Raw genomic sequence first — 19,771 nt, forward strand, 5'->3', positions numbered from 1 at the left:
AAGAGAGTTTTGAACAGGGACAATGAAACTGGCTTTAACTTAACTCAAACACATTTATTCAGGTTTACTATGCTCAAGGTGTTTAAAAATAGGAAAGGAATGCAATCAAGCTAGAGGCAGAAGCTAAAGAAGAAGCTATGAGCCTTTTATTTTCCTTTTCCCCTTTTCCAGAGCACTTTTAGACTTCACTAAGGTAAGGTGAAGAGTTGTGAAAAGAATAAGTCATTTTCATTCTTATTGATTGGTTGATATTTTTAAGCCATTAGTCTCTATCTTCAGGATATTTTCCCTAGACTTTTTTCTGGAAAGTAACACATTTGGGGAAATATCTAATCCAGCTCTCACTACGTGACGTTCATATTTACTCTCCACTGAATAACAGAATTCTGCATCACAAAGTATCGAAGCAAAGGAGTATTTCATCAGTTAAATTTATGCAAATAAAAAAAGGCTATAGTTTTTAAGACTAAAGGAAATAAACTAGATAGACTATAGAAAAGTAACATTTCTAAAATGTGATCTTTTTGTGAGAGGAAGAATTATCCATAGTAACCAATTCCCTTGGCACATTTATTTATATTTAAGAATACACAAACTTCGTCTACCTTTAATTTTATATTAAACTGTCTCTGAAAACAAATTTAGGACCACTATCCTCATTTAGATGTTAACTGGAAGAAAAATAGATGTGTGCAGAATTATCCTTTCCCAAAAAATAGAATTTATTATAAATATGTAAAAAATATATAGACTGCTCCATTACAGTCATCCTTGTTAGTTCTCCTTTTCTTCACTATTCCTTAGTATTAGTGTCTCCCAGAGCTTAGTTCTTAGGATATTTCCTTTCTAATCTATACTCACTTCCTTAATGATTTCATCCAGTCTCAGGAATTACATACAATCCTTATGTTTATAACTCAAATTTCTGTCTCTAGCTTGGTATTTCCACTTCAGTGTCTAACAGGCATCACAAATATAACATGACCACATCTGAGCTCCTGATTTCTCTTCCATTTCCCCATCTGGCCAGCTACTCCTGCAGTTATCTCCTTCCTAGTAAATGACTTTATTGTTCCATTTCACAGGCCAAACATCTTGTTATATTTGAGTTTCTCATTCATATCTATCATCCAATTCATTAACAGTATCAGTTATACCTTCGAAATGTATCTTATTGTTCATTGTAATCGCCATGGTAATCACAAAGAAAGTATCTAAAAATATAACAAAAGGAAATGAGACAAGAATCAAAATCACACAAAAAAGAAAGCAATAATGTAGGAAATGAGAAACAAACAAACAAAAAAAGGTATAAGACATACAGAAAACAAACAACAAAATGGCAGAAGTCATTCCTTATCACTAATTACTTTAAATGGAAATGGTTTAAATTCCTCAATCAAAAGGCAGAGTTGCAGAATGGATAAGAATACATAACCCAACTATTTCCTGCCTAAAGAGATTCACTTTATATCAAGTGAAACAAAGACATAAACTGGTTAAAAGAAAACAAAATGGAAAAACATTCCATGTAAACAGTAACCAGAAGAGAGCTAGGTGGCTATACTAATATGATGAAATGGACTTTAAGGCAAAAAACTATTACAAAAGACTAAAAACAGTATATGTTGATAAAAGGCCAGTTCATTAAGGAGATACAACAATTATAAACATATGCACATTAAACAAGAGGCCCAAAATAAATGACACAAACATTGACAGAACTGAAGAGAAAAACAGACAGTTCTACAGGCCAGCCTTCTTAGCATTGAAAATCTGCTCTTCCGCAATCCTTTACCTATGTTAAACTTAGCTGATATTTTAAAGTCTCCTGCAGCCTCTTGATCTTGCCTCAAGATCAGTGCAAGTTTTTCATGCCTTTTGAAAAGTACAATCCAACCAGCACAACCCAAGAAGAGTTTAACATTTTCCTTCCTCTAGGTAACATGACTTCAAATTTCCTTGGCTTTCAGCCTCATGATAATGCTGTCCACTATGCTTTCTTTTTTTAAACTGACTGCCAACTTATGAATCCACAAATTTAGCCACTTTCCCATCTTTTCCATAACATCATCATACTCTTACAGATACTACTTTAGCACTTTCCTTACATACAAATTGGTGAATTTCCTCTTCTTTTTTTCTGGATGCACTGATTGTTGGTTCATTAACATTGAACTCATGGCCAACAGAACTATAACTGAATTAATCTTATCTACCTCACATACATTTTCTTTGCAAAGCATATCACAGCCTTCTTGTGCTTAGGAATACTAGATACCACTACAGCACTGTGCTTTAGGGACCATTTTAAACAGCAGAACAAAGAGCACAAAAATGTGGAAAACAAGGCACTAAATACATTGTGAAAAAGACTCTCGTTTACAGTATAATAGTTAAAACAAGAAAGCAGAGCACTGCCTTGTTCAACTTTGGCTGGGAACATGTATGCTAGGTGATTCAAACTTTTCGCCTCTCTGCACATGTCTGTGCATGTACTGATTTGGGGGTTATGAATAAATTCTAATGAGGAGGTAAATTTACAAATATGCAATCCATGAATAATAAAGATCAACTGTATGTAAAAATTAAACTACTCTTAAATGACCATGTCCCAAAGAAGAAATCACAGGGAAGTACTTAGAGATGAATAAAACAAAAACACGACATACCCAAAATTATGTAATACAGTGAAAGTAGCATTTGAAGGGAAATGTATAGCAGTGGAGGTGTATATTCAAAAGAAGAAATATCTCAAATCAGTCAAAGCTCTACACCTTAAGGACTAGAAAAAGAGGAGAAAATTAAGTGCAAAGCTAGCAGTAGCAGAGAAATGATCATCTCAATTGCTGCAAAAAGAAAGACAAAATCCAACATTCCTTCATAATAAAAGCACTCAAAAAAAACTAGGAATAGAAGGTAACTTTCTTAACATAATAATGGGCATTTATGAAGTATCTACGGATAACATTATACTCAATTGCAAAAGACTTGGAATGGTTCCTCCCCAAGATCAGGAACAAGACAAGAATGTCCACCTCTCACCAATGCTATTTAACATTGTATAGTAAGTTCCAGCTAGAGCAAATAGACACAAAAAAGAAATAAAAGATTTCTTTTATTTAAATTGGAAAGGAAGAAGTAAAACTCTATTCACAGATGACATCTTAAAAATAGAAAATCCCATAGAATCCACATTCATTTATCCACTCCTACTAGAGTTAATAAATGAATTCAGCAAAACTGCCAGGTACAAGATCAACACAAAAGCTGCATTCCTATATACCAGCAATGAAAGACTTGAAAAGGAAATTAATATAACAATTACAATAGCATCCAAAAACAAAATACCTAGGAATAAATTTAACCAAGTAAGTGAAAGACTGGAACACTGAAAATTACAAAACATTACTGAGAGAAATTAAAAACTCTTATCTTCGACACAGGACATATTTATGCATTAGGAAATATTTTATATATATTCTATATGTACATGTATATTAATATACCTATGTAATCATTTTTTTAATTATTGTCTGTCTCTTTCCTCGAGAATCTAAGTTCCATGGGGGCAAGAATCTGAGTCTTTTTGTTCACTGTGTATTACCAGTGACTACAACAGTGTCTGCACAGTCAGCAGTCAATAAACACTTGCTGAATAAAGTAAATACAGCCTCCGGCCACTAAGAACATCAGTCTTACAGTATCGCATTCACGATAACTTGGGGTTACCAATGATACCATAGTTATCACTCAGTTCCTGGCCTCAAACCTGGGCTGTGTTAACCTTTCATTTTAAGAGCATCTCTGGAATCCACCATAATAAACAGCAATTTGAAAATCCTGAATAAACTTAGGGAAGAGAATTTCCAATGCTTGTTTAGAATAAACATTATTAGGTACAGATTCTGTAGTTTAAGCTTTTGAAACTAATATACATTTTCTAAAATAAAATAACCCAAGTTGCATAGAAATATAAAACCCATTTCATACAATAGCACATTATGAACTATATTTCTATACTAAAAGCAAAAATAAGCCAAAAAACTTAATCAAAATAGCATGTTTTCATAGTACTTTCCATACTGGTAGGCTAATGGAGAATAATACATGGGTTCAAATAGGTAAAACAAAAACTGACCCATGTACAATCATTTAATGTATACACTAATGATAAAAATGTGAACTGAAACATTTTCAACTCAATCTATTATTTTGACCTATCCACATCTGATGTCATTTAGTTAGTTTCTCTTTTAAACTCAGGATCAGTTTAATAATAGAACTCATCGTATAAACATCAATTACAATTTAAAATATATTTTACATTACAAACCATAAGGAAAGTACTGTTTATTACCATACTAGTTAATATAATTTAATGTTGACAAAATAGGATCCATTTCTCAATTCCGATTATAGGGAAAGGATTTGTGAGGAAAGAAAAAGACTGTGTTACAGCTTTTATCATTTTAGAGCTGCAGGAGACCACAGCTTTCCAGATAGACAATGAACAAGGTGAACAAGAAATTCCTGATTTCCTCTACAGAAACCAGAGTAGAAATAAAAGAAACTTAGTAAATCCATCTTGCAGGCAGTTTCCAATTCATTAATACATTCCAATTCCAACCTATCAAAGAATTTTTTTTATCTAATTGTCTCTTGGATAATCTAGCCCTATTTACTATATGGCCCCAGAAAACTGCTCTAGTGTCTCATGTGGATTCTGTGGTGATTGCTTTTTTAAAATCCCTATGCAAATTTCCAAGGTTGGGAGCAAATCTAGTCTGGGGTGACAAAAGCACTTTCTCAGCACTTTGGGAGAAATAAGCAAACATGCTATTTTGATTAAATAATTTTATTTAACATATCACTTATTATGACCAGGCATTATTCTAAGAGCTTTAAAAATATTAGCTAATTTAATCATGAGAACAACCAAATGGGGTAGGTATTCTAATTTAAATCAAAATGAGGCAAAGAGAGGCCCAAGGTCAAACAGGTATGTATTAAGTTATGAGCTGAGATTCATGAACTCTTAATCACTATGCTAAACTACCCTCCATGTATAAAAGTATGTTGTTTGTTTAATTCCTGTACCCCTAGGATCAAGCAGATTATAACTCAGTCATTTTTAACTTAAGTTTTTCTTACAATGGATACTAGGTACAAATTTCACTTAGAGGTATAAGAGATCTTAAGGGTATTAATTCCACTCCCGTCTCTTTAGAGACAAAGAAACATATCCAGGGATGCTAAATAACATGTAGTAGTATATTGTAGTGGCCAATTCTGATGCCTTTCATAATTTACCATGCTTGTTACTTTACACTTTTAACACTACACAAATAGGTAATAATTTTAAGTTTGGTAGGAGTTTCTAGTTTCCATTTTCTTTTTCTTAGAGAATGTTGACTTTATCTACTGAATTTATATATTTCCTCTAATTAGGTTTTACAAGTCCTTCACATTATTTTCAAATTAATAATAATTTACCAAACCCGAAAGAGATCACAGGACATCCTAGATGCTTTTAATTTCATACCACCACCTAATCTTTTCATTACACATCCTACTACAGGAACACTTATCTAAACACTTCCTTCAGTTATTCTACCAAACAGTTTTATTCTTTCTTACTGATACGCTTTCCTTAACTAGCACACATAATCAGAATTACTTTTTATATTAAGGCATTTTCCATTCACATTCATCAAAGTTAGTAAATGAAGTCAGTAAAATGACTTGTAATTAAGGCAAATACAAAAACTATCTTTAATAGAATTTAAAACTTTCAGAGTAAATTAAATATGGCAGACACCAGAAAAAAAATATTTTGAGAAATGGACAATATATATATAAACAACAGATGACAAGGATAATGCATCAATGACACATATGCCTTATTCTCATATACTGATAGTTTATTGAAAATTGTATAAACTTTCTGGAAAGCATTTTGTCTATACATATAAAAGAGGTCTAAATATTCCAAATGTATATACATTGGCCTAGTAATCTCTCTCCTACAATTATATACTAATAATAACATAGAAATATAAGAATTCATATATTAAATGTTTATTATCATAAAACTATAAATACACCACACAAAAATGAATAAGGCAATACTGATTGATTATAATACAGTAGTTTAAAATACAGGTTTTTGCAACTACGCAGACCTGGCTCCAGGCATTTACTATATGCATTTATTAGGACTCTAAGTAAAAATGTAAATAACAGAAATCAACTTATCTTGAAAAAATAAAGATATAAGGATAGAGAATATCTCACAGAACCTTATGGCATAATGAAACTAAGCTTCAAGAAGAAACTGGATCTACAAAATGGACAGTAATGAGACCATCTCTTCCTTTTACATATTTCTATTCTTCTTCTGCAGACCAGCTTCTTTGCTCTTTAGTCTACATGGTAGATAAAGGTTTCTGAATTTACCTCATTGAGGAAACCCACCCAAACTCAGTACCTATTCTCAATTCCAGAAGGAAAAGATCTTGTAGAAAAAATATGGGTGCCCAATAGCTGAGGGAACTTTTAAAGGGTTGTCAGCAAGGCAGACTCTTCAAAAGGTGCTACTACTTCAGGTGTGGAACATGGGCTTAATTTCATAATCCCTTGGTACCTCAGTTCACTTGTCTACAAATGGAGATAATAATATCAACAGTAAGGACAACCCTGTAGTGTAAACACTATTTTGTAGGAATATAAAAATATTTTATTCATTAAGAATGTCTTCTACGAATTTTTACCGATTGGAAAACGTATGACATAATATATTAGAGTTCTCCAGAGAAACAGAACCAATAAGGTATTTAAAAAAAGATTTATTGTGAAGAATTGGCTCACATGATTATGAAAGCTCAGAGTGTGTATATATAGAGATTTACTGTAAGGAATTAGCTTTATTATTGGATTTATTCTAAGAATTGTCGGGGCTGCAAGCCCAAAATCTGCAGGGTAGGCCAGCAGGCTGGAGACCAAGGGAAGAGTTGATGTAACTCAAGGCCAAAGGCAGTCTACAAGCAGAATCCCCTCTTCCTTGGAGGGCTGTCTTTTTACTCTTCAGGCATTCAACTAATTGAATAAAACCCCATCTACATTATGGAAGATAATCTACTTTACTCAAAGTCTACTCATGTAAAATGTAAAAAATGTGTCATAAAAAAAATCTTCACAGAAACATTTAGAATAGTGTTTGACTAAAAATCTAGGTACTATAGTATAGCCAAGTTAACAAATAATCATTATATAATATTAAATAAAAAAGGATAAGCTCCATATACAATATGGTCCCAATTATTTTCAAACTGTAAGGAAAAAGTTAATACTATCTTGTTTCCTATTTTTATTTTTCAAGACTTCTGTAAGTTTCCGTACTTATCTTGCTTGTCCTCTTATCATTTAACAATATAATTCCTTTTCTAGAAACATCCTCTTTCTTTCACTTGTAGTTTCCCTTCATAGTATATTCTTTTTATGGTATCATCCAATCTACACCTTTTTCTTCTGTATACATCCTCACTTAGACCCAGCAGTGTGCCCCTAGAGACATCCTTATACTGTGTGATCCTGCTGCTCTCTTGACCACAGCTACTGAATAATCAGGCATGGACATTGGCCCTAGAGAAGTAAAACCACTGGCTGGACTGAGCTTAGATTCTTTTCTCTAATAGTAATCTGAAAGAAAGTCAATCAGTCTCTGTTGTATGCTCGAATTGGAAATACTATAAAATTAGGAGTGAGAGACATACACATGCCAAAGCAAGAAAGAGGGACAGAGGAAGGGAGGGAGGGAGGGAGGGAGGACGAAAGGTCAGAAGGAGGGAGGGAGAGAGGGAGAGCGAGAGAAAGAAACAAAAATGTATGGCATGCCTTTAGTTCTGATAGCATTTCTGAGCCTGGCTCCAATCCTTCAGAAGGCCTGACAGTACTTTGTTGCCCTTGATGTCCATAAGATACCCCAACTCAGGCCTTCAAATGAATTTATTTTTCTCTCTTTTTTTTGTTTTTTTTTTTTTTTTCTTCTGTTTGTTCAAATCTGCTGAGTCCTTCTAGGAATTTTTCATTTCGGTTATTGTATCTAGTTCAAATAGGTTACTAGGACCCCTACACACACACACACACACACACACACACACACACACAGAGCCTTAGATAGTCTCTAAGATACCTTCTTATCTCTCAAACTGCTACTTGTCAGATCCTGTTTCAGGTTCTTTTTACCCTATCTATTCCTTAAATATTGATGTCTTTAAAGGCTTTCCTAAACCATCTGTTCTCACTGTGTGTACTCTCCCCAGGGCAATATCATCGACTTTCATCACTTCATTCCACCCGTGTATGCTGATGACACCAAACCTGTCTAGGTCTCCTTAATGTATAGAACTGCCTCTGAGATGGTTCTAGATAGCTGTCTTACAGACACCTCAAACTCAACATATCTAAAACAGAATTCATCTCCATGCTCCTGCTCCTTTCCCCGAAATCTGATCTGCTTTCAATATTTTCTATATCTATAAATCAAACTCCTATTTCTCAGCTTTCCAAACAGGAAATCTGGACATAACCTTTTATTCCTGTTTTCCTCTTATTGCCAAATCCAATTAATCACTACGTTTTGTCAGTTCTATCTCTTAATAACTCTTAAGTTAATCCATTTTTCTCTACTGCCATTGATAGTAGATCAGGGGCTGGCAAAGTTTTTCCTGTTAAGAGCCAAATACTATCTTGAGCTTTGTACTCTATATATAGTCGATGGCACAATTACTCAACTTGCTATTGTAGCACGAAAGCACCACAAGCAGTATGTAAGAGAATGGACATGGCTGTGTTACAATAAAGCTTTATACATAACCACTAAAATTGTGAATTACATATAATTTATAAGTGTCACAAAATATCATTCTTCTTTTGACTTTTTTCAACTATTTAAAAATATAAAAACCATTTATATAAAATTATATAAAATCGGGCAGCAGGCCATTGATTGCAGTCTCTTGATTTAGATCCCCATCATCTCTCCCTTGGACCGGTGGAGTAACCTCATCCCTGCGCCTCTAGTCTTGCTTCTCTCTAGTCCATTTTCCATACTACAGACACAACAGTCTTCCTAAAACATCCATCTAATCTCCTTGAAGAAATGAACCATATTTGTTGTATTTGCCTTGATTATCTGTAGGGCTTATGTTATTGTCTAGAACTTATTAGAAATGAAAAGATTACATATTTGTGGATACGCATCATTACTTTAAGTAAAGCTTTGTAGTCGACGAGAAGAAAAAAATGTATAATTGCAACAGAAGAAATACTTGTCCTTATTCTCAGTTAATGATTTTTCTCTATAGAAAACAGATGAGAATATATATACGATTATTAAATTAATGGAGAGTTGAATAAGGTTGTTGCATATTTAATCAATATGTGAAAATCAAATGCATTTCCATAGTCCAGCCATAAAAAGTTAGAATTGAATTTTAACAAGATATCATTTACAACAGTAATAAAAAAATATAAACTAGAAAGAAATCTAACAAAAGATGTGTTACAATAAAGATACATATGCTTGATACATATGGAGAAAAATCATAAAACATCACTGAAATATATTTAAGAAAACCTAAATAAGATTTACCATATTCACAGATAAAAAGATTCAATATAGTAACACTATCAATTCTCTCTACATTAACTTATAAATTTTTTGCAATTTCTGTAAAAGTCCAGGCAGGGGTTTTCATGGAAATTAAAGAGCTGATTCTAAAATGTATATTGAAAGCAAATATTCAAAACATAGCCAAGACAATCTCGAAGAAAATGGTAGAGAACTTTCATAAGAAGATCTCAACATTACTCTAAGGCAAGTAAAGCAGACAATGATATTGATAAAGAGACAAATAGACCAGTGAAACAGAACAGAGAACCCAGAATCAGACCCATAGATATATGGGAACTTGACATATAACAGAAGTGGCATTACAAAAAAGTAGAGAAAGGATAAACTATTCGGAAATGGTACTAGGCCAATTATCTATATGAAAAAATTACATCAGATCCATGCCTCACACATATATAAAACCATTTAAAGGTAAATTAAGATACTTAAATGTGAGGGTAAAATTTTATCTATCCAAGAAAAAAATAGCAAAAGGATTTTTTTTTAGAACTAGACATGTTCTAAAATAAACAAGTAAAAACAAGAACAATCTTGAAAAAAATTATATTTATAAAACTACAAAAATTGTATAGAACTTGCCCACATATACCACATATATCAATTCTAAGTCGAAAATATGAATACAGACCCAAATATATTCCTATATTTAATATGTGATAAAAGTGACAGTTCAAATCAGTTGGAGAAAATGAATTACTCAATAAATGGTGTTACGGGGAAATATCAAGTTGAATCCCTTCCTCAAAGCAAGCAATGGCTCAAAGATTTAAGTATAAAAAAATGAAACCATTAGAGTACTGTAAGAAACCATAGTAGAAGGCCATTCCAAATATTACACAAAACCCAGAACCCATGGTATAAAAGACTGATACATAAAAAGATTTTGGGTTTGGAAAAAAAGCAAAGTCAGAAAAGAACAATTTAGGAAGACATTTACAAATCATACTACAAACAAAAGGCTAATCTCACCACAACATAAAAGGCTTCAAAAACCTATGAATAACCTAAGAGAAACAAAAACATATGTCCATGAAAAAACTTATCCAAAAGTATCCACAGCAACATTATTTCAAATAACCAAGAAGTGAACGCAACGACCATCAGATGAAAAAATAAATGTGGTATATCTATCCAAAGGAATATTACTCAGCAAAAAAAAAAAAAAAGACAGGTATTGATACACGCTATAATATGTATGGATCGCAAAACATTATACTAAGTGAAAGAAGCCAGTCACAACAGACTACATATAGTATGCTTCAAATGTAGAGAAGAGGCAAAAGAATTAAATGTTAAATCACACACATTAAGAAACAGCAATATGCTGATCAGCCTTGCAACAAGGCCAGGAGGACACCTGTAGAACAAAGGAAGATTTCTGCTGGGGTTGCTAACAAGCCATTTACCACACCTGTGAAGGGCAAGCAAGAAAAACAGTCTTTAAGTGGCTGCCCTACACAGAACATAATCGTTCATTCTCTATGGCTAAAACCATAGGGAACCTGTGGATTAAAGGCTGGGAACTGCCGGCAGTCCTTTCATGCTACATATTCTTCTCTTTCCTCTTCCTCACTGTATGTCCATTTCAAAGGAAATGGGTTAACAGTCTTTTAAACTCACAGGAACTAAAGAATGATATATAAAGAGAGAATTCCCCAAACACTTGGGGCTTTTTTCTTCTCCTTGTCTTAGGTTTTTGTCTTTGCTTTCCCCCTTTTTTAATGAACTTTCCTTTTGCCCCTAACTTTGGCGTGCGTTGAATTCTTTCTACACTCTCCACCAAAGAACCCTCTTCCCTCGGTGCAGGGCTTGGTCTCCTGCCGACTCAAGGAAATCTACCCTGTCCTGCATCAATTCCATTTATAAGAAACGTCCAGAGTAGGCAAACCTATAAAAATATATAGTGAATTAGTGGTTGCCTGGGGTTGCCTGGGATTGAGGAAAACAATAACTACTACGGTTACTGACTTTCTTTCAGGGTTGAGAGAAATGTTCTAAAGTTGACTGTGGTGATGGTTGTACAATTCTATGAATGTACTGAAAGCCACTGAATTCTGTATTTTAAATGGGTGAATTGTATGGTACATGAATTACATCTCAATAAGCTGTTATACATTAAAAAACAAAAACAGTAGTAGAGGTGAGAGGATTTGTTTCTGCCCATAAAGGATTAACTGTTGTAAGAACAGCTGTTTCACTGTAAACAACCAGAAAACTAGAAAAATTATATGAAACAACTGTTTTCAGCTATTTGAAAACAAGCAGCACAGGACTGTGAAAACAAACCAGTTGAGCCCTATGACGGCCCTAGCTTGCTGCTGGAGGCAGTTTCCAGGATGCAACATGGGAGGAGGAACCAAAACAAAGGTTGGCAGTTTCACTGATAGGAAGGCAATAAGAGTTCCCGGAGGGCAAAAGCAGCTATATTTTGCAGGAAAGTACTGGAGAGAGGACTCTGGCACAGAGAATGAGCCCTGAAGATCTGTAGGTGAGTACTAATTTTAAGATGAGGACTAAGCAGTGCATATATGGAGTAAAAGCCCACCAGGCTAGGGAAAAAAAAAAGACTAGAAAGTAGTAGGCCAATTTCCAAAACTCACATAGGTCTGGAATTGCTTTCCCACCACAGTGTTGTGGAAATTGAGCCTTTAGAAGGCTACTACCTTACCAGTGAGGGTAAATTAGCTCTAGATTATGGTTAGTCTGAACCCACTCTAGCAAAGCTAAAAAGATTAAACTGACAAGCAATTTAACAGTACACCAGAACGAAGTCCAACACTATTTAAAGGAGTACAACAAAATCTTAAACTCTATAAAAGTTACTAAGCAAAGCAGGAGAATATGATCCATAACCAGGAGAAATATCAGAATCACACAAAGATGACAAAGATGGTGAAATTAGTGGATAAGGACCTTAAAACCACCATTAAAAATCTTATAAACATACTCAAGGATGTAAAAAAAAAAAAAAAAAAAAAACAGGAACATAATAAACGGAGAAATGAGAGATTTTAAAAAATGCCTAAATGGAACTTGTAAATATAAACTATCGGAAATTATATCCCATCCGACTTGATGAGTTAACCAGAAAATCAGACATTGCAGAAGAAAAGATCGGTGAACCTGAAGTCATAGTAAAAGAAACTATTCAAAATGAAGCAGAGAGCAAAACACTGTAATAATCATTACCGTCATCATCATCATTATCAGATCAGTGGTCTGTGAGTGACCAGTGTTAAAACAGTCTAACATACAGGAGATTAAAGTTCCAGAAAGGGAGAGTGTGGGAAAAAGAGGAGGAAAAAAAAGATTTCTAGAAATAATGCTGGAACATTATACAAAAATTACAACAACATATTGTGAGTTTTAAAACATGTAGATGTAAAACATGACAATAACACAAGGAAGGGAAGAGGAAAAATGAAAGTATACTGTTGCAAGGTTCTTATGCTATACAGTAAGTCCTCACTTAACACTGTCCACAGGTTCTTGGAAATTGCAACTTTCAGGAAAAGTATAACGAAACCAATTTTACCATAGGCTAATTGATAACAAAAGTTAAGTTCCTATCCATATTTCTGGTCACAAATACATCACCAAGCTTCTAAATAATGACTAAAAACCCTTCTAATATTAAACACTAAAATAAATATGAGCTATACATACATTTAAGAAAGATTTATTTAAAAAGTAACATAGTTGTTTTCCAACCTGCTTATTCCAATTCAGGGTTGTGGTTGGTTGGAGCCTCTCCAGGCAGCTCAGGGCCCAAGGAGGGAACTCTTCCATTGCAGGTCCCATGCACATACACAGCCACATTCACTCAGATTGGGACAATGCTGACACACCAGTTAATCTAATGTGCACATCTCTGGGATGTGGGAGGAAACCAGAGTGAGTGCCCAGAGAAACCCCATGCAGCCACAGGGAGAATGTTCAAACTTCACACAGATAGTAGCCTGTCGAGGAATTTATTTATTTTTATCAGCATTATAATGAAACAATGTTATTTGAGGACCTGCTGTACTTGAAGTGGAATAACACTACTGAAAGAGCAACACTGAACCCAAAGAGGTATAGTTAAAAAAAAAAAATAGTAAGTAAAATATCAACAATCTAATAGAAAAAAATAGATAAAGGCTATGAATAGGCAGTACTGGGGACAATCAACTTATTAAATAAATTGTACTATATTAATATATTGAAATGTCATGCAAATGTGGAAAACTTATATATACAGTCGTGTGCCACTTAACGATGGGATACATTCTGAGAAATGTATCAGGTGATTTCGTGGTAGTGATCAGAGAGTGTACTTACACAAACCTAGGCTTTCTGGGGAGGGAAAATAATTTTCCCTCTTCTCGGTTCTTGGCTGAGACATCCCTCTAATAAAAGACACATTAACAGGAGAAAAACAGAAGTTTAATAACACATATACCTCCTGTATACATGGGAGAGACCCAGGAAAACTCACCAAAATGACTGAAACCACCACCTTAAATACCGATAGTAATCTTTAGCAGAAGACAAAAGATGATATTGGGGTGGGGATTACCGATAGTAATCTTTAGCAGAAGACAAAAGATGATATTGGGAGTCAGTTATGAAAGGTTACCAGAAAAAGAACAGTAAACAAGAGTAAGGTTGTTATATAAATTTATATCACCATCTTCTGCATCAAGAAGAGCCTACAGAGATAAAGTTATCCCCTTCTTTCAGATGAGGTAGACACCCTTATAAATGGAGATTTCCCTAACAAATGTTAACATCTTTCACAAAGGGTAACTTCTACTTGATCATCTACTTGATTTCATAGCTTCTCCCCAAGTGTCTGCTGTTTCTTAAAATTAACCAGCGTAAAATAATCCTTAGGCCAAACAGATAGAGGTATTTTGGGGTGACAAATTCTGTTCCCCTAGAGTTCCCAGGCTACCATTCTGTACAGCATGTTACTGTATTGAATACTGAAGACTACTGCAACATAAGAGTAAGTATTTGTGTAATGCGTTGCGGTACCACAATCGCTATGATATCACCAGGTGCTAGGAATTTTTCAGCTCTATTATGATTTTAAGAGACCATCTTCGTATATGTGGTCCCTCCTTGATTAAAAACACCTTTACGTGGCACATGACTGTAGTAATATGGAGAATACTAATATGGAGAGGCAATATAACACATAAGTATAATATCATTTTGCAGCCAAACTGCCTGGGTTTCCATCCAAGCTCTGTTATGTACTTGCTGAGTCATCTTAGGCAAAGTCAAGTTACTTAAATTCCCTATGCCTCAGTTTCTTCTACAAACCAGTGAAATAATACCCATAGGATTTTATGGGGATTAGAAGAGTTAAGTGATTTAAAGCACTGAAAACAATCCCAGGCACAAAATTAGTATTTATTAATTGCTGGGTAAAAAAAAAGGGAAATCTCCACAATATGAAATGAAAAAAATAGGTCTAGAATAGTATGTTACCATCTGTATGAAAAATAAACTATATAAATATACACATATATATTTATGTATAAATATATATACATACAAGTAAAGACTACTTCTAGAAGGCTAAACAAAAATATAAAACAATAAATCCTGTAAAAAATATCCTATGGAACAGAAAATAGCTGTGGAACAAAAACCAAAAGAAATGTACTCTCTTCTTCATATTTTTATATAAATATTTAATTTTCTACAATATATTACTTATTCAAATAAAATTAATTTTAAGTCAATAATTGATAATAAGCATTTATAAAATCAGTAACATGTACATTTCAAACACAAGTAACATGCTAGGTAAAAAGAAATAAAGTAGCAAACCAACTGGATTTTTTAATAAACTGTGTTTCTTCCCAGAATTATTAGCGATCAGTTTCCCTTGACTCCTGAAGTATTTTCTGCTTTCTCCTATTTCGTAACTTACTTCTTGCCTTTCTTCCTTTATCTTTTCATGATCTCACAGATATCTTTCTTTATTATCCACAATAAACTATATTTTGATAGAATATCTTAGGTGCTTTTATTTTCCAAAGTTTTTATTACATTATGAATTTTTTATTTATGTTAGGAAGACAAGAAAAGGGTTGTCAAATTAGTATTTGATTTCAGTCAATGACTTAATATTTGTGGATATTGACTAGGTATGTACGTATACACACATTATCTTCTCAAGGCATATAAAAGCTATTTTTGCATTTTAAGAACACAATCATATCTATTTCAAAAATATTTATTGTTGCAAATATTATTTAAAAATCACAGCGTGATTTGAAAAGAATTTTCCATATAAGCTCTGGAGTCTGTTTAATTCAGCCTCTGCCACTTACTAGCTGTGTCACTTTGAGTAAGTTACTTAAACTTCCCTCCCAGCTTCCTAATCTGTAAACTTGTTATTAATAGTAGGCCGAAACACTGGGATGTTATAAACAGGAGACTAAATGAGGTAACAGACATTTCAAACAATGTCTAACCTACGGTAAGACCTTAATAAATGTTAATAATGTTAATAATAATATTACATAACTATTAATATTAAAAGTTGTGAAAACATATGGACTTGTTGGGAATGGGTTTAGCTATAAAGGATGTGATGACACTAATTTTTTAATAAAATTCATCTAAAACTTTCTTAACGTTATTCCATCAAGTATATAATTAGAACTCATCATATGCCATATAATTTTAAAATTAAGAATTTTATTCCTAGGAAGATGGAGTGCTGTAGGCATTAAAATAAAAGAAAAGAATTGAATTTTATTTCTGGAAAGAACATTCAACCATAAATACAAAAGGAATTCCTTATTTTTTACTTAAGATTATTCTTTAAAAGACTATGTTCTTAATATCTGAGTCTCCTTACTTTCTATTTTTTTCTAATTCAGCCTACAAAAAATTCCAACAAATAATATTAGAGCAATAATCATTATCCTGGCCACTGGATCTCGAGTTATTTAATAGCGGGAGAAATGCCACAACGCTTTCCATCTTGCATCATCATAACATTTAAAAAAAATTTTTCCAGTATCAAATAACTCCTTTGAGCCACACTGCTCTTCCCTCCCTCTCTGTATTATAACGTACCTGAAAAAGATTCAAAGAGTGGAACTGCAAAAGAGCTGAGACAGCAATGTTGGAGAAATATAAACTATCTATCCTAAGCACCAAGACTTAATTTTACTGGAAGGGGTTGAAGAAAGTACATTTTTTCCCTCAAAAATCTTAAGAGAACTTCAGTAAAATGCAATGCTCCTTACTTATCTAATGGATCAGAATCTCTGGAAGGTGCAGAAACAGGCACTTTAAACAAGCCCCCAAGTAATCTGTCTACTGTCATTTTAAAAACAAATGAAGAATAATGAAACAGAAAGGATTAATTAAAAAGGCTCTATGTAGGAGGTGAATCTTGAGCAGATTTCAAGTAGGAACAATACGTGGCAGGGAGGACCAAGCAGTTATTCCAAACCAAAGCGATGGTATACAAGATAACTCAGTTTCCAAAGATGTTTCAGCATCCTAGGCATACAGAAGTAACCACACTTGTCCTGAATAAGTAATAGGGGCACAGCAGGACAGGACTGTCAACCAAAACTGCTATTAATTAGAAAAACACCAGGCTTTCATTGTTTAATTCTTTTCCCAGTTTCTAATATTTTTTCTTCATTATCCACTCTGGAAATATAAGCCTCCAAAGTACAATACTCATTGACAGAGAAGAAGACCAAAACAACTTAAGCAAAGGAAGGTACTTTGGTTTTCAATTCACAGCAAGGATTAAAGACAGTAAAAAGGTAAAAGAGACATTTTGATTTCTGTACTTATTAGTCAAACATTTGTAAGCATAAAATTTTCAATAAGGGAGCCTTACTTTCAAAACAACTAACACAAAGATAAACAATTATTCAAATGTAGAGTGAAAATGTTAAACAAGAAATTTAATTATATAAGATTAATTCTAATGTAATTAGTCAGTTTCCACATTTGTAAAATGACAGTTTGAGTCTAGGTAATTTCTAAAGTCCTATCTAGCTCAAATTCTAAAGTCGTATGATGTACAAATTTCTCAAACCTTGAATATAAAAGGTTGTTCAAAAACTATAAGGTAAGCTTATTCTGATAATTCAAATAACCCTGAAATGTTAGAATACTGATAGCAGCATCTGTACACAATCCAGCAGTACTGTCTTCAGACTTCCTGTTAGCATGTGTTCTGACTGGATAATGAACAAAAAATAATTATTTTCTCTTACTTGGACTGCTAATTTATAACTGAGGAGTTATAAAAGGCCCTATAGTTATAGAATCCTGAAAATCTCATGAACATAAGAGAAACATCATTAGCTAACCAGTACATATCACGCCAAACATAAATGAATGACCTTATATTCTGAAATATTTAGATTAAATAAAATTTGAGATATTTATTATGCAAAACAGGAAGCACTGTTTTACAATCTAATTATCACTGTAAATCTCTTTTGGTTAAATAGGAAAAAAACCTGTCCATGGTACTCGTTCCTCATAATTGTCATTCTTACTATGCACATTACATGTTTTCCATGCTACTGTAAGAAGTGTCCAAGGAACAAGATTTTATCTACACTGAAACTAAATTTGGGAGAAGTAAGCTTATCATAATGTTGTTTTAATGTTGTTTTATACAGAATGTGTGTTTTCTCAACGTAAAGTGATTTTACACTGAAACAGAAAAAAAGTTGAGAAGATCTGATTCCTTAGGTTCCTTATATTTATTAACTTTATTCTTAAGAGACTGGTCTGCAGGATGAACAAATTTTACAATTTAAAAGACATAAAACAAGACATCAGTGTAAGAATAAATTTTCCTCTTCGCGATAATCAGTTTTTAAATCTAATTTATGGACCATGAAAAACTGAAAAATGGGAACCCAAAAGAAGTAGGCAAAATATAAAACGTTTACATTAAAAACATCATCCCGAATTGTCAGGATGGCCACGCTGTCATACTTGCCATTTTTACAAACTCACTGATCTGATCGAAAACCCAAATATTAAGAATAAAACCATACATTTTTAAAGCTAACATAATATACTGTAGTTCAACAACTGATACTACAGATCAGTGATCCAGAAGATAAACTTGGCGACTATCAGCAAATTAGCAACCACACCCCTTAAAAAGAGAATTCAAGCTGTTCTCCATTAACTTCCAGAAAGGGTGGCTTTCGTTAAAATTCATTACCTCACTGCCTGGACCGACCATGTCTATTTTGAAATTATACTACTGTTTTATAAACACTGTCTCAGAGTAAAGCTCAAGACCGAAACAAACAGTTTGGCACAAGGCACCATATACTACGGTGAAAATGGGTCTTAGTTACCTAACAATTCATTATAAGGACATTATAATTAATCAATTATATTCTGTGCATCGAAAAATTAAAACCTTTTAAAAACTCAACCAAAGACCAATGATAATATATTACTTCACGAACAGTGTTTCCTTTGGGTCCTAAGAAAGGCATTACTATTAAAATATAGTCTGATGGCTAAGTCTCTAGGTTTCCTCTGATCATTTAATTTTTTTAAACCTAGAAAGAAAAGGGCCTGTTTGCGGGCACTGTGAAAACCTGCAGAAAAGTTTGGGAGGGGAACAGCCAAATTAAAATAACCGTGGAGAGAAAAAAAGAACTCCGAGTTCTTCAACTCCCGCAGGCGAGGAGAGGGAACCTTACCTGCCAGCGGCCGTAGGTGAGGAGGACCAAGGAAATGGGGATGGCGGTGCCCGACATGGCATGGGTGGAGGGCATGCTGTATTCGGAGTTGTAGAAGACCTCCAACTTGACCACCGGCGGCGAGGCGGGCCGCGGCCAGCGGATGATGTCCTTGGTGCACTGGCCCAGGTACATGACCAGCACCCAGATGACCACGAGCCTCCGGCCCACTAGGGCGTCCAGGTTCCAGATCCAGAAGGGGAAGAACAGGATGTAAAAGAGTTCGTTGCCCAGCTCCGTGCCGAAGCAGAACAGGTAGTAGAGTGGCCAATTGCTCACGTGGGCCAGCTCGCCCTCCTCGCCGGTCAGCGAGTTGCGCCGC

The 19,771-nt window shown here is 34.0% G+C and overlaps 1 protein-coding gene across 1 annotated transcript in view; it reads right to left on the minus strand.

Moving 5' to 3' along the window:
* Nucleotides 1–19,765, minus strand: part of SGPP1 (sphingosine-1-phosphate phosphatase 1) — a 33,176-nt gene extending 13,411 nt beyond the window's left edge. The window contains exon 1 of the mRNA XM_006915112.2: nt 19,411–19,765. Coding sequence (XP_006915174.1) covers nt 19,411–19,584 — 174 coding nt within the window. The 5' untranslated portion in view covers nt 19,585–19,765. The remainder of the gene's footprint in view (nt 1–19,410) is intronic.
* Between the last annotated feature and the right edge of the window lie 6 nt (nt 19,766–19,771).

This window comes from Pteropus alecto, unplaced genomic scaffold (assembly GCF_000325575.1).
Source record: "Pteropus alecto unplaced genomic scaffold, ASM32557v1 scaffold276, whole genome shotgun sequence".
Taxonomy (NCBI): domain Eukaryota; kingdom Metazoa; phylum Chordata; class Mammalia; order Chiroptera; family Pteropodidae; genus Pteropus; species Pteropus alecto.